At 36.2% G+C, this 15081-nt stretch overlaps 1 protein-coding gene across 3 annotated transcripts in view; it reads left to right on the plus strand.

The window, feature by feature from the left end:
* The window catches only part of LOC141456999 (ATP-binding cassette sub-family G member 1-like), a 204931-nt gene that overhangs the window by 150350 nt on the left and 39500 nt on the right, over window positions 1-15081 (plus strand). For all 3 annotated transcript variants that reach the window (XM_074133454.1, XM_074133457.1, XM_074133455.1), the window contains one exon: window positions 12962-13160. In XM_074133454.1, coding sequence (XP_073989555.1) covers window positions 12962-13160 — 199 coding nt within the window. The remainder of the gene's footprint in view (window positions 1-12961; window positions 13161-15081) is intronic.

Genomic DNA, 15081 nt, shown 5'->3' on the forward strand with positions numbered 1-15081 from the left:
TCAAAATTTAAGTGACCACAATTTAGCCAATAATTGAACCAGTATGCATCTTCATTCTGCCTAGCTGGTGCATCATCATCACCATCAATAATATCACTTTTCTCAAACTCGGCATCTTCATTCCATCCAATACGATTGCCATTAATTATAGAAAAACTTCTGAAATATCTTCTCTCCTGAACTATATTGTTCCCTTTCTATTCTCAAAGATCCTCTTCAAAAATTCTTTGGTTGTTGATTCTCTTTGTCCACTCATCTCAATATTAGGAAAGTGGTTAAGGATTATTGTAATCCGGTCTTTGGAATAAGTTCTGATGATGTCTCTATTGATGTATCGCTGGAGCAATTGTTTAGTGTGGTGTGTTGGGACACCATGATCAATACGATTTAATGTCATTGAAAGCTATAAAACAAATAGCCGTAATAGATAGTTAGCTTTAGCAATAACCAGTAATACTTTTAACTTGCCAAGTTTTGCCAGCTCACCATCGATAAATGGGGAATAAAACACATCCCCATTGAGTAATCAAATCGATCTATAAAAAACAAAAAAATGAAAAAGAAGGTTACATTAAGGAAGTATGCACCCACTTTTGTAAGTGGCAAGTCAATTCAAGATTGGTTCAATGTAAGATAAAGAGAGATTTATTGTAGGCATAAGTCTGAAACAATTTCTCACACACTAACAGAGCAATGTAGCCTTACGCGAGATCTTTCAAGTCCAGGAACGTCCTACAAAACGAGGTTCCACCAGAGTTAGCGGACTAGCAAAGGTAGCTCAATATTCATTCTACAATCATGGAGATCTGTAGTAGATAGATTGACAAAAAAATAGACCAATACATAAATAGATTACATGTAATGCGGTAAAAAAATAAGTTAAATATGATTGTAAGGTGGGCATGTATAAGTCTAGCGAGTCGACAAAATGAATAAATATGAGTGTAGGATGGTCCTACATATGTCTAGTGACTTGCCAACATGGTTAAATGTGAGTGTAAGGTAGACCTATGTAAGTCTAATGACTTGCCAACATGGTTAAATGTAAGGTAAGGTGGTCCTGTATAAGTCTAGTGAGTCGTCATCATTGTTAAATGTGGGTGTAAGGTAGTCCTATATAGATCTAGAGAGTTGCCAACATGGTTAAATGTGAGTGTAAGTTATACTTATATAAGTGTTGTGAGTCTTCAGCATGGTTAAATATGAGTGTAAGGTAGACCTACATAAATCTTGTGAGTCACCGACATGGTCAAATGTAAGGTTGTCCTACATGTGTCTAGTGAGTCTCCAACATGTTTAAATGTGATTATAAGGTGATCTAATTAGGTCTAGTCTCCAATAAGGGTTAATATGCGTGAAAGGTGGACCAATATCAGTGCAGTGAGTTGCCAACATGGTTAAATGTGAGTGTAAGGTAGACCTCTATAAGTCTAGTGTGTCAGTAACATAGTTAGTTACATGTGATTGTAAGGTTGACCTATATAAGTCTAGTGTGTCGCCAACTTAGGTTAATGTGTCTGTAAGGTAGAACTGTATAAAAGTCTAGTGAGACGCCAACATGGTTAAATGTGCGTGTAAGGTAGACCAATATAAGTGTAGTGAGTTGCCAATATGGTTAAATGTGAGTGTAAGGTAGACCTGTATAAAAGTCTAGTGAGTCAGTAACATAGTTAAATGTGAGTGAAAGGTAGACCAATATAAGTGTAGTGAGTGGCCAACATGGTTAAATGTGAGTGAAAGGTAGACCAATATAAGTGTAGTGAGTGGCCAACATGGTTAAATGTGCGTGAAAGGTAGACCAATATAAGTGTAGTGAGTTGCCAATATGGTTAAATGTGAGTGTAAGGTAGACCTGTATAAAAGTCTAGTGAGTCGCCAACGTGGTTAAATAAAAGTGTAAGGTAAACCTATATAAGTTTTGTGAGTCTTCAACTAATTGGTTAAATGTGAGTGCGTGGTATACCTATAAAAGTCTTGTGAGTCTTCAACATGGTTAAATGTGAGTGCATGGTATACCTATAAAGGTCTAGTGAGTCTTCAACATGGTTAAATGTGAGTGCATGGTATACTTATAAAAGTCTAGTGAATCGGCAACATGGTTAAATGTGAATGTAGAATCTGCAATTATGTTTACAGAAATTGCCACTAGAGTTCTCCACCGACTGGACTGTAAAGTAAGCTTGCAGCCTATTTAATGGCGGCTTAATCAGCACAATGTGCCCAGTTTTCATTTAACTATTTCACGATTAAACAACACAAATTCTTAACTTTTTTGTTTCTGTTAACGATAATTGGGTAAAAGATGAAGTATTATTCTAATAGAAATATTATTTATCTTATTTTTATTAAGAATTTTTTTTTCTTAATTAAATCGATAGTTTATCAAATACCTATGGGAGAAATGTTGAAAAAAAAATTTTAAATTAATTATTTCATTGATTTTATTGAGCTTAAAGTAGTGGCCAATCACAGTGTAGTAGGTTACTGACTGTGGGCGGGTCATGCCCACCTCTAGTTTAACCACGCCTACCTTAGTGTAATCACGCCCAACTCTAGTGTAATCACGCCCCATTCAATGGAAACAAGTTATGGGCAAGTTTAATGCGTATTAACTGTAGTTCTACAATATATTTCACTTATTTTTCTTAATCTTTTATTATTTTCTCATATTTTATGAACTTTTTATTTATTTTAGAAATAATAATAATAATATTGAGAAATAATACTAAATTATTATTTTTTTTAAATATCTTTCACAATTTTCAAGAAATTTTTAATTAATATAAGATTGTTTTCGAATAGTTTTCACCAATATTTGAGGGTTTTACTTTTAAGAATGGTATTATCAATGCATAGTGGTATTTCTAAGTGATATTCGTACGAATTACGCGAACAATGTCTAACATTGGTCAGTCAATGGTGAAGAAGTTGCAGATGAAGAGCCTCTAATCATGTCTCTTAAATCACTGTTGACTAGAACCGGTTTCTAGGAAAAGTGGGAGAGAAAAACGTCAAGAATATCTCATTCTATGGCATCAGTTCCGTTTTCTCGACGTCAGTCATCCTCAGGATGGCATCTTTTGTTCTTCTTTCAACTTCAAGGTGAAGAGTTATGTGATTAGACATCCTTTCATACTGTCACCGTTATTCTGCAACTAGAACCTTTTTTCCGGAAAGCCCTAACAGGTGATAGAAATTGGATTTCTTCCTCCCTACTCTTTTGAACCCTTTTATGTGTATAATCACCTTACTAACCAAAGTATATCACATTTTAATTACTAACTATAAATTCTCTACCAATATTCAAACCCAAAGGAGGTATGTGTAAGGTAATTGTTACAATAATTGTAATCTAAATGTGCTTATTGTTATATCGGTTATAGATTTGATTTCAATTGATTGTTTAAATCAACTTAAAATAATAATTATATTGATTGATTTATTATTGAATTATTGTGGCAATGACAATGGCGTAATTGTGAACTATCACCTGTTTTACTGATTGCAAGCCCATATGTCTGCTTCTCTAGTAACTGGTTAGAAAATGCGATCGATGTTTCTGGACAATCGTATTCTCACTTCTTCCTTCCTGTATTATATTTTTCAACGTGTGAGATCGAAATTTGTTCTCGCCAGTTTATTACAAGTCTGGTGGAAATGAGAAATAAAGTTTTCAAGGTTATTAGCGTATCCTAAACAAAACAGGTTTTTCCTTACTCAAAATTGCTTATTCAGTAGGTTTTTTTTTTTTAGTTGGCCAGCGGAAAATGTGCTAAAAGAATTTTCCTACTTCTTTTTCTGATCTGAAAGCATTCGTTCTGCTACAGGTACCAAGGTCACAGCAGAGTCTTTAATAGCTCTGCCTTTTCTTCTTCTGCTTCTTCTTCTTCTTCTTACTTTGGCGAATAAAATGGGTGTAACGAAATGCTTTCCAGCGTTCACTTGAGCTACTCAAGGATTGTTATTCCAAGGACATTAGAGTCACCATTTTAACAGATTAACTCTTAACAAATTGGTATGCGGGACATTCTACATTACATATATCTGAATTAAATCTTCATTCAAGCCCATATTACAAATTATTATTGGTAGGATTTATTACATATATTACATTCTTTATAGTAGTAGAGCTTTATACAGTAATTATTACAAAGTTCATAGCTGGGCAATCAATTTGGTGATTGAAATAAAAGGAATACTTTTGTTTAAATATTCCTGGACAGTTCCGTCCTTTAACGGGAAGTCTGCCTGTAAACTTTGCTGAACTGTGAGGCAGCTAAATTCACTTGGTATATCTCCCTCTTTGGTTTATGTCATTTGGTATATCTCCCACTTTGGTTTATGTCATTTGGTATATCTTTAATGGGAAGTCTGCCTATAAACTTTGCTGAACTATGAGGCAGCCAATTTCACTTGGTATATCTCCCACTTTGGTTTATGTCATTTGGTATATTTCCCACTTTGGTTTATGTCATTTGGTATATTTCCCACTTTGGTTTATGTCATTTGGTATATCTCCCACTTTGGTTTATGTCATTTGGTATATCTCCCACTTTGGTTTATGTCATTTGGTATATCTTTCACTTAGTATCAAACTAAGTGCCAAGTTGGCAGTAAGTTCTTTTTTCTTTTTTTTTTAATAAGATGATGTATTGGTGTCTGTCTTCTCCCTGATCAGTGATTGCGGATCCCTTACTTGGTACTTTGTTTTAAGAAGGAATCTTTATGTAATGTGTTCTCACCAAAACCCCATTTTTGTAGGGAGTTTCTGAGATAGATAGAGGATGAAACCAACTTCCGTTCAACTTAAAGTGAGGATGCTGTGTACCGATTAGATTCAAGTATACTTCTAGCCATTTATACAGTTTCTAAAGCTGACTGGCTAACTTTAGGTCTGTCTGAGATGGGTTATCCGATGATTATTTTGGGTGTTTAAAGGATAGGTCCTGGAGTGTCGGTCTGTTTTGAAACTGGGTACCCATTTTGTGATGTTCTAGGCCATGTTTTATGCTATAAGTTAGTTGTCTTTGAGTGGATGAGCGGATTGGTGACTTCCTCGTGAAACTGCGTAGAAGGCAGTGAGTTTTCACTTCTACGTAGACTGGGGTCACAATGTACTAAGAAACTGGAATGAGCTAGCTTCTGTTAAAGATATTCTGTTCTTCTAGTCTGGATGCCGGGTGATTTCGGGTTACAAGAAAGGTGGACAGACTCTTAGTCCAGAAGTCGCCCCCGGGGGGGGGGTCTATTTAACAAAAGTAGGGGTCGATCTGAGCTAGGGGTTCGAAGGAAAAACAATTTCGAACCCAATATAGAGAACCTTGTAAAGAAACGCCAGGTAGACTCATCTCATTAATTAAGAAGCCAATACTGTAGTTACTTTACTTATTATTTAATAAATATTAAGGTATTTAAATTTCAACATTAAGGTATTTTTCATAAAACTATGAAAGTTACACAATGTAAAATTACTTTAATAAATGTTTAAAATCATAAAATATATGTACAAAAACAGTACCTAATAGATAGTTTTATTTTAACTAACTGAAAATTATTTTTATAGGGGGTCGATGGAGATTTTTCAAAAAATTATTATAGGGGGGGTCCATGATCAAAAAAACTTTGGCGACCCTGTTTTAGTCAAAACCAGGAGCTTTTCTGCTTCAACTTTGGATCACGAACCACTTGTTGTTCGTTTCATTCGATTTACTCATGTGATATAATCAGACGTGAATAGCCTTCGCAGGATTTTTTCCCCCAGTCTTTGCCAATGTTATCTTGGGTTTAATGCTCTTGTAGGAAGGCCTAGTCTCTGCTAGTGAACAAATCATTATCATCATGTTTGTTACGAGGGAAATTGGTCTATTTTTATGATTATAATCACGATCATTTTCTTTTGTAAGTGTAATAATCACTAAATTAAGAATTATGTAAAAAGATTTGATAATACTCAAAATTATTTCGGTGCACACATAATTTGTATGCTTAACTAAGTATTATGCTAATTAATGCACATGTTAACCTTGATTTTATTTAAACGAAGTCAGTCGGATATGTTTCATAAGTAAAGAGAACAAAAACAAAAAAAGTTAAGATCGTACTGAGCAAGTAGCAGTCTGTACAATCTTGAAAGTTTTTTCGTCCATCGTTTATTTGGTTAGTTCTGCATGACGGGACCGAACATGCCCTCCAAATTTGCATTTTTTGCCATATTATTCTGCTCATATCCGTTAATTTTATAATTATTTATATTAAATTTATTCATTGCCCAAAAATAAAAAGCACCAATAAATCATATTGTTCAGCGATCCAGAAAACAAAATTCTTCAGTTTATTTGTTTCCTATATAATGGAACTGATCAGCCCTAAATTCAAATTCAGAATTTGGTGTATGATTTCAAAATACCCAGCTGATTATGGTCACCAACTCAGAAATAATATAATTGGCTGTAGACTTGGAGTGGTGGAGAAAAACAAACTTTCACGAGCGTGTGAGAAAAACTCAAACAGTTGAAAGAAAATCGGAAGGAGATGAACTAATGCCTATTATTACAGGCTAGCTTTACGTCAACTACTAAATTTAGGAACGGAGCCGACTAGCAAAACGTCTCTCATATTAACCATTAAATAAAATCTCAAGTGCTAGAACTGAGAATTGAACCGAGATATAGGCTTTAAATCGTGTTCTGATGTACGTTTAATGAGGTTTCATTGTGGTTATATAACACAATTCCCTTTAACTAAACACCAGTAGAGGACGAAAACGCTCAAATTGACCACTGACTTTTCTGATGTTTATTCCCTTTTTGGTTAGTCCATTAAATTTTGAACAAAGTGAACCCACTAACACAAAACTTTGCGGGATACAAGGAAGAGAAAGAAAGTGAAGGGAAAAAAAAATTAATGGACTAACCAAAAAGGGAATAAATATCAGAAAAATCAGCGGTCAATTTGAGCGTTTTCTTCGTCCTCTACTGGTGTTTGGTTAAAAGGGAACAGGGCACTCCTATAACCACAATGAAACCTCATTGTACATCAGATCACGATCTAAAGCCTTTAATTTTACGCAACAATCTCCTGAATTCAACCTAAACTGATAGTTGCTCTATTTCCGTTCTTGCTCAATATTCACGACTATTATCACTGTCAAGTAATTCTGCTAAGAATATTAAAAAACAAATTAGCTCAAGATTTTTGCAAGATCAAAATGTAGATTAATAAAAAAAATTCTACTTAATCACTAGAGGCTGGTAATTTATTTTGCAAAAAGCTCATTGTCAGGTTCGATGGCATTTAAACTATAAGTCAAATTTGAACTGACTGATATTTTTTATTAAGTAAAAAAGTAAAGTAACTGCCCATTTTTTCAGGCAGGCTTTACGTCCAACTACCAAATTAGGTGTCGTGGATGGAGGCGACTAGCAAACATATTTTACTATAAATTTCTCATATTAACCATTAAATAAAATGCAAGGCCTACACCAGGGGAATTAAACCCTCTAAACCAACAATACACCTTAGCTTTGCGGGTCTAGCCTATAACCGCCTAACATACTTTACAATAAATTTCTCTTATTAACCATTAAATAAAATCCAAAGCCTAGAGACCGGGGAATCGAACCCACTAAACCAACAATACACCTTAGCTTTGCGGGTCTAGTATCTTAACCGCTCGGCTACCGCGTGGCGCCTAGGTTTTTTATTATTATTATTTACTCTTATTTTATTTTTATTGTTTATTTTAGTGATGCTGACTCACTTTTTCGGACTTAGGGGACTTGAAAACCAGATATTTCGGGGGGGAAACTAAATTTAGAGATAATCTTACGTCATAACAATACTTCTTTTTATTATCTAAGTATAGTAAATAATATTGATAAAAATCTAATATTTTCCCCATGAGTGTAAAGTCTTTTCTACACGGTCTCTTCAGTTTATGCTAGCTCCCATGGGGGGGAAAAAAGGCACAATTTACCCACTTTTCAGGTATATAATCTTATTAAACAAAATTATAGAATTCCTTTAAACATTTATTTTTCATTTTGATTAATGAAAACTCTCTGATGAAAAGCTAGAACTAGAAAAGTTGGATGGGAAAAAGTTAGTTTGATTTTCCTTACCTTTTTCTTTTTTTGCCGTCCTATTTATTTATTTTCCTTGAGCCTACTTCTTCCATTTAAGAAAGTAAAAGCTCTTCTATCTTATATTACAATTTAATAGTGAACAACTTCTTAATTGAAAGTTCTTGAAGAAGTTGGGACTTTCTTTCAAAAAAAAAAAGTTTCCACTTTACTGTGATTGGTTAGTGAAGAAGAAGAAGGAGGAGAACTATTGAAGCTGTGTATCCAATCAAAATTATTTTTTTTGTATTCTTGTATTTAGCTTTGCTCGCTTCTATTCTTAAACTGAATGTTACAGTTTCCCTAACTTTTATATAACTTGTTTAAATTACAATATTGTATCTTTTTTCAGCGTTTTCTAGTTTTTATAATCAATAACTTACAATTGATTTTGTTAGAAAGAAAGTACAATAACTAATAACTGCAACCATTAAGTTACAATTATTAACCATAAATCATGAGCCCGTTCATAGGACAACTCGATTAACTCCATAAAACACAATAGTGGATAAATACGATGAAATAATTTACATTTTTTTTTATACAATTCCGTTTATAAATTCAAATAAATTTATCGTTATCATGCAGCGCCTGCTACTTGAACTTGAGTTAAAATTATTGCAACGATTTGCATTAGTGCAATGAGTTAATCAAAATAGCTTATGAAATAAATGATTTATTATGCAATGACTAAACAAATGTCGCTAAATCTTTATTATTTGGGGAAATTTATTATAAATATAAATAGCTATGACTGAACCGTTTTGTCACTTAAATTTAAGATACAAGGTGTGGCTATTAAATAACGAGACTATTGCTGTAAAACATTTTATTTTAAATTTATACATATTTAGTTATTATCACCTTCAATATACACCCCTCCCCTATCCCTACAACGCTCCATGCGAATTTACCATTTTTCCGAAACAGTGCTGGAAGTCTTTTTCTGTGAGCTCCTGCATGATGCGTGCCACTTTTTCTTTCACAGCTTCAACGGACTGGCAAATCGTGTTCCTTTTAATGCAGATTTGACTTTAGGGAACAGATCTAAAGTCACATGGGGCCAGGACAGGCGAATAAGGTGGATGGCCTAAAACTGGGATGTTGTACTTGGCTAAAAACAAGTCGTGACAGACAATGAAGTGTAAGTTGGCGCGTTGTCTTGATGGTGAGAACCCCGTGACTTGTTCTACCACAAATCGGGTCGTTTTTTTCCCTTACTCTTAACACGGAGTTTGAGCAAGCACCTGATGGTAGTAATGTTGATTCAATTATAATCAATATTTTCATCCGTTTTGGATTGTGGAAGGGCGACCCAGGTGGTCATCATCTCCGACGTCTTCTCGGCTATCTTGGAAACGCAAAGAACCACTCAAAAAACTTGTGCACGTGATACAACATTCATCGCTATAAACTTCTTTACAATCTACAAAGGCTGTCATCTGCCAGGCCCATGCGATGCATGTGTTTTCTGAGTCTGCAGTGGCCAGTTAATAAGCCTACAATTATCCTTATAGCCCCACGGCCTTGACGGATTAATTCTGCGGTCAGCTTCGGCGAATAGCCTCTGATGAACTCCTTCGCCTGTCTCAGCCCAGTGGTGGCAAGCCACCACTCCTGAGCCCTACTCTGCACCCATACATTGATGGCCGCAGACTTAACACATTTCGAAACCCCAAAGCAGGGCTCCGGGCCAACGAAGTGTCCTGAATGACCAGGTACCCAAACTAGAAATACCTTATTCTGGTCACTAATTTCCTTCACGGCACCCAGACAGTCCCAAACCAGCCTTGAATTGACCTGGTAGAAACTAATTGCCCGTAGAGCAGCCTGACTATCCGAGAAAATTACGACCTTAGAGTTAATAATTCCTCGCCCTTTAATCTCGGTAGCACAGAACCTAATTGCAGCTAGCTCAGCCTGAAAAACTGTAGCTAGTTTTCCTAGGCTAACCGAAAAACTACATTTCGGTTTCGCCCCGTACACTCCCGCTCCTACTCCCTCCTCCATCTTGGAGCCATCTGTGTACCACATTGAATCTCCCACAACTGGGGGTCCACTTTTCCAAGCCTCTCGGTCCCCAATACAGACTTTGAAAGGCTTGTTGAAGTTATATTTGGGAGTCATAAAGTCCGAGGGCAGGCCCAGAATTGGGTCGGCCTCCAGCTCCTCGTATAACTCTTGATACGCTCCTCCATGCCTGACGGTAATGGGAGCTTGTCCTGTCATAAGCCTAATGACAACGGCCTTTGCAACGCCTTGAATATATATGTGCAATGGGGGCAAATTTAATAAAACCTCCAAGGCCGCAGTAGGGGAAGTCCTCATGGCCCCAGTGACACTCAGGCAAGCCAGCCTTTGAATACCACTGAGTGCTCGGATTCCACCCACCTGCAAGGTTTTCGCCCACCACGCCACCGCCCCGTGTGACACCATGGGTCTAACCACACTTTTATAGATCCAGAGCGTCATCCTAGGGCTTAATCCCCAACTTTTCCCACATAGCCTTTTGCAGCATCCTAAGGAAACCTTAGCCTTGTGGGAAATCATATTTATGTGTGAATTCCGAGTGCTTACGTTAGATGTTGGACTTAACTCTTTTCTGGTGGATAATTTTGGGATTCTAAACTTAAGCTAAAGTTTAAAACTTAGTAAATTCCTCTTTATGTCTACAGTAGGGAGAGAAACAAAATTAAATTATTCAAATCACGTCCATTGAATTAGACAATAATTATTTTTTTTTTTTAATTATTTTTATGACCCAATTGTTATTCCTCCCTTTAATTGTTTTATTATGTCAATTTGATAAAAACTAGCATCTTTCCTCAATTAAATTGTTGTGATGCTATTTTCTAAAAATGTAACTACTATAATTTAAAGAAATAATAGTTGGCATCTTATTAGTTCTCTTGTTAGCTTCATTCTCCTTTGGATGCATCTATCTTTACTCTGGTTGTAAAAGTTTTTTTTATTACATTTAATTTGCTTTTAGCGAGCTCGTCTTATTTGTTGTCATGACAACATTTTCCCTCCTTGCTTCTGGCAGTGTTTTCTATTTAAGACACACTCTCCTTGTTTCTCTCTCTCTCTCACACTCTCTCTCTCACTCTTTCTTACTCCTAATTATGGGAAGTTTTGCGATCACAGAAAATACATCGCCTGGACAAGAAAAAAATGTTGTAGAGCATGAGATGTATGTACGTTTGTAAGCACGTTTAAATAAATAGGAAATCTGAAATATTACAGTTTACAGAATAATTGAACTTCCGCTTTTACGAGGTGTAGCTATTAAATAACTTTGACTGATGCTGCTACAGAAGAACTATGCATGTGCCAAATGCTAAAGACCTGTCAGCTGTGCAGCGTAAAGCCTTCTCTTTCGATTGCAGCGTCTCACGTGTTTGTAGAGAAATCTGTGTGACCGGAACCGTCGTTTGTGTAAGAGGTGTTAGTTTCGTTTTGCTGAAAACAAGATATGATACTACACAGAGTAGTAGAGCAACGAATTGTCGTGAAATTTCACATGATACTTGGTGAAACAGCTGCTGAAACTTTTCTTTTATTAAAAGAAGTTTATGGCGATGAATGTTTATCACGTGCGCAAGTTTTTTTGAGTAGTTCAAGCGTTTCCAAGATGGCTGAGAAGACGTCGGAGATGATGACCGCCCGGGTTGCCCTTCCACTTCCAAAACGGATGGAAATATCGATTATAATCGATCAACATTACTACCGTGATGTGCTTGCTCAACTCCGTGAAAGAGTAAGGAAAAAAAAACGACCCAATTTGTGGTAGAACAAGTCACGGGGTTCTCCATCAAGACAACGCGCCGGCTCACACTGCATTGTCTGTCAAGAGGACGTTTCTAGCCAAGTACAACATCCCAGTTTTAGGCCATGCCTGACCTGGCCCATGTGACTTTAGATCTGTTCCCCAAAGTCAAATATACATTAAAAGGGACCCGATTTCAGTCCGTTGAAGCTGTGAAAGAAAAAGCGGCCAGCGTCATGCAGACAGAAAAAGACTACCACCACTGTTTTGAACAATGGTAAATTCGCATGGAGCATTGTAGGGATAGGGGAGGGGTGTATATTGCAGGTGATAATAACTAAATATGTTTAAATCTAAAATAAAATGTCTCGTTATTTAACAGCCACACCTCGTAATCTGTTCGTCGTTTTTGCTACTTAAATTTTTTGTGATGAAAAATCTGACAATATATTTTTGTCTGTAGAGATATTCTGGTTTATACACAACGTTTTAGAATCTATTTTACCCGATTTCTTGAAAGTCAAGCTTATAAACTGCTCTCACAACTTCATTTATTAATTAACGCACAATGATTAGAGGAAAATCTTGAAAGGCATTTCCGTTAAAAGAATCCATTTCAGAAAAAGGAAGCATCCGGTTTATAAACAGGGCGACATTTGAAATTGAAAATAACTTCTGTTTTTTTCTGAGAATTGGTATTTTTAGGTATCTGGGGAGCTCTGACGTAACGCTTCCTTTAACAGTGAAGTTGAATACTTTTTTTTTTGTTTTTACTTCAAGGCGCATCAATAACTGAGGTTATAGGGTATCCAGGAGCTTTATTTGGTGCAACGCTGTTCTCCTGGTCAGTATTTTCCCGTTACAGAATAGTAAACTGTAAAGAAGCTCCTAGAAAGAGAGAGAGAGAAAAAATATCAGTGCCAGCCGCTGGATTTGAACTCGGGAACTCCACATTGGAGGCACCCCATTGAGCCAATCCCCTTCCTCATTGGTTCTTATTCTTTCCCCAAGAATTAGCTATTTTTATTGCCAAAATTCTCTTCTATATCTAGATTACTTACATTTGTTTCAGTGTTCGTGGTTCTGATGGCCAGATTTTAATCAATGGTGAAGATCGAACCAAAATTGGCTTGGAGGAATTCAAGAAAGTCTCCTGTTACATCCAACAGGACGATGTGGTCAGGCCGTTGTTGACAGTTCGTGAGTCCATGACGCTGGCTACTCATCTCAAATTGGGATGTTCCATTACACATGAAGATAAAAAGAATAAGGTGAGCTTCTTTTTTGGTAAACTTTAGTTTTATTTCTAAAAAGAAACAAGTTATTGATGTTATCTTTTTATCTAAAAGGAAGCTGCGAACTTTTAATCAAGTTTTCATTAAACATACTTCCGCTTCGTATTTTTCTTGAAACTCTTATATTCGTACGTGGTGTAACAATCAAAGCTTCTACATACCTTCTGTCTTAAAGAAGTCTTGTCTTAAGTCTTAAAGAGAAGTCTTGTCTTAAATCTTTTCAAGAGGGAAGCTGCGATGACTAAAAAAAAGACTTAGATCAGCCTGTAAATGCTTTAAAGAGTCGCCACGGTAGCCGAGCGGTTAGAGGCGAGACCTAATATTTATTGTGGTACTGGGTTCGATTCCCCGGTCTCTAGGCCTTGGATTTTATTTAATGGTTAAATGAGAAATAAGTAAAGTATGTTTGCTAGTCGCCTCCGTCCACGACACCTAATTGGTAGTTGGACGTTAAGGTCCCGCCTGAAAAAAATAGGCGATTACTTCACTTTTAAATGCTTTAAAACCCAGAGCAGCTTTGTGATTAAAATGACATCATACTACTGAATCGTTCCTCCATCCAGGAATTATGCTGAATAGACCATTAAAAAGGCACCAGATAGTTGGGCTATATCCAGAAGAGGAGTGGTTTTACGTTTATCCTGACGACACGGTGGCAAGTACGAAATGCTAATAGTAATAAAGAATGCTCTATGAAGGAATCTTAGATTACTGCTACTAAGGGCAAATTACCCACCAATTTTAGTGGTAAAGTCAAGATCTTTTTGGCCTTAGTAAAACTTAGAATCGTGCAAAACGAAATAAGCTTGAACAAAGAAATAATGGAAATAAGAAGGCTTTCCTACATTAGAAGGGGCTATTTTTTTTAAAACGTAATTTCTATATCCGAAGAATGCAAATGCAAATCTTAAATGTCAACTACATTGCAATTGGCTGACTTTGTAGACGCGAAAAGGCTTGTCCAGTTGTTACTTTTATCTTACATGGAAATATCTAAACTAGCCACTCCTTTAATGAGGAAAAATTCTAATATCTAATATTATTCATAAATACGTGACAAAGACACCTATCTAATCTCACATAGAAAAAAGATAATTGATCACTTTTTACTGTTGACCTTAAAGCGATGGGGGGGAGCTACGTGCAGCAGTAATGGGTGAGAGCACGACACTAGCCAGGGTATTGTTCTCGCTGACAAGATGACGGTGATAAATTAACCCTAAAAGAAATAGAGGAATGAGTGGATGAAAGAGTGAAAGAAGTGGTAAATGGTTAAATGACTAATGAGGATTGGTAGCCTAATTGTTACCTTCTTTGTGGAGGGGATGACTTTTTTTTCTGAGGAGTAGCCAACAGGATTTGACAGATTATTTAAGAGTGTCTTTGCTCCTTGCAGAATTAATATTGTAAAAGATTCATTATTTATTTTTAATTATTCAAATGAATGCTGCATCTGTTTGATATTAAGCGAGTTCTTGCATAGCCTAAAGCCCAACTTATCCAGTTATTCATCTTTTATTAGCGATGGATAGTTAATTATAAAAAGGAAGCTTGAGGATAAAGCTTCAACATTAAGGGACACAAGGGAGAGTTCTATCCTGCAATTTGTGCAACCAAAGAGGCTTGCTGTACCATCGTTGGTCTAGTAGGTACAGCAGCCTCCTCTTTACGAGGTCCAAGAGGTTTTATCACTTTATAATCACGTCTGGTTTCAAGATGACGGTGATTCTCACCAGAACCTGCAGGCCAGAAAATTTCTTGCTCCTTAACGTTTTTTGATCAGAGTAGTATATAGGGTATCACTCCTATCTCTTTTTACCCTATAAGAATTGGTGGCTATTACTGAAAGGCTAGGATTCCTTACCATTCGTTTTTAAGTATTACTCACCTTCTTCAG

Source organism: Rhodnius prolixus, unplaced genomic scaffold (assembly GCF_049639745.1).
Source record: "Rhodnius prolixus isolate KJV_2025 unplaced genomic scaffold, Rpr scaffold_10, whole genome shotgun sequence".
Lineage (NCBI taxonomy): Eukaryota > Metazoa > Arthropoda > Insecta > Hemiptera > Reduviidae > Rhodnius > Rhodnius prolixus.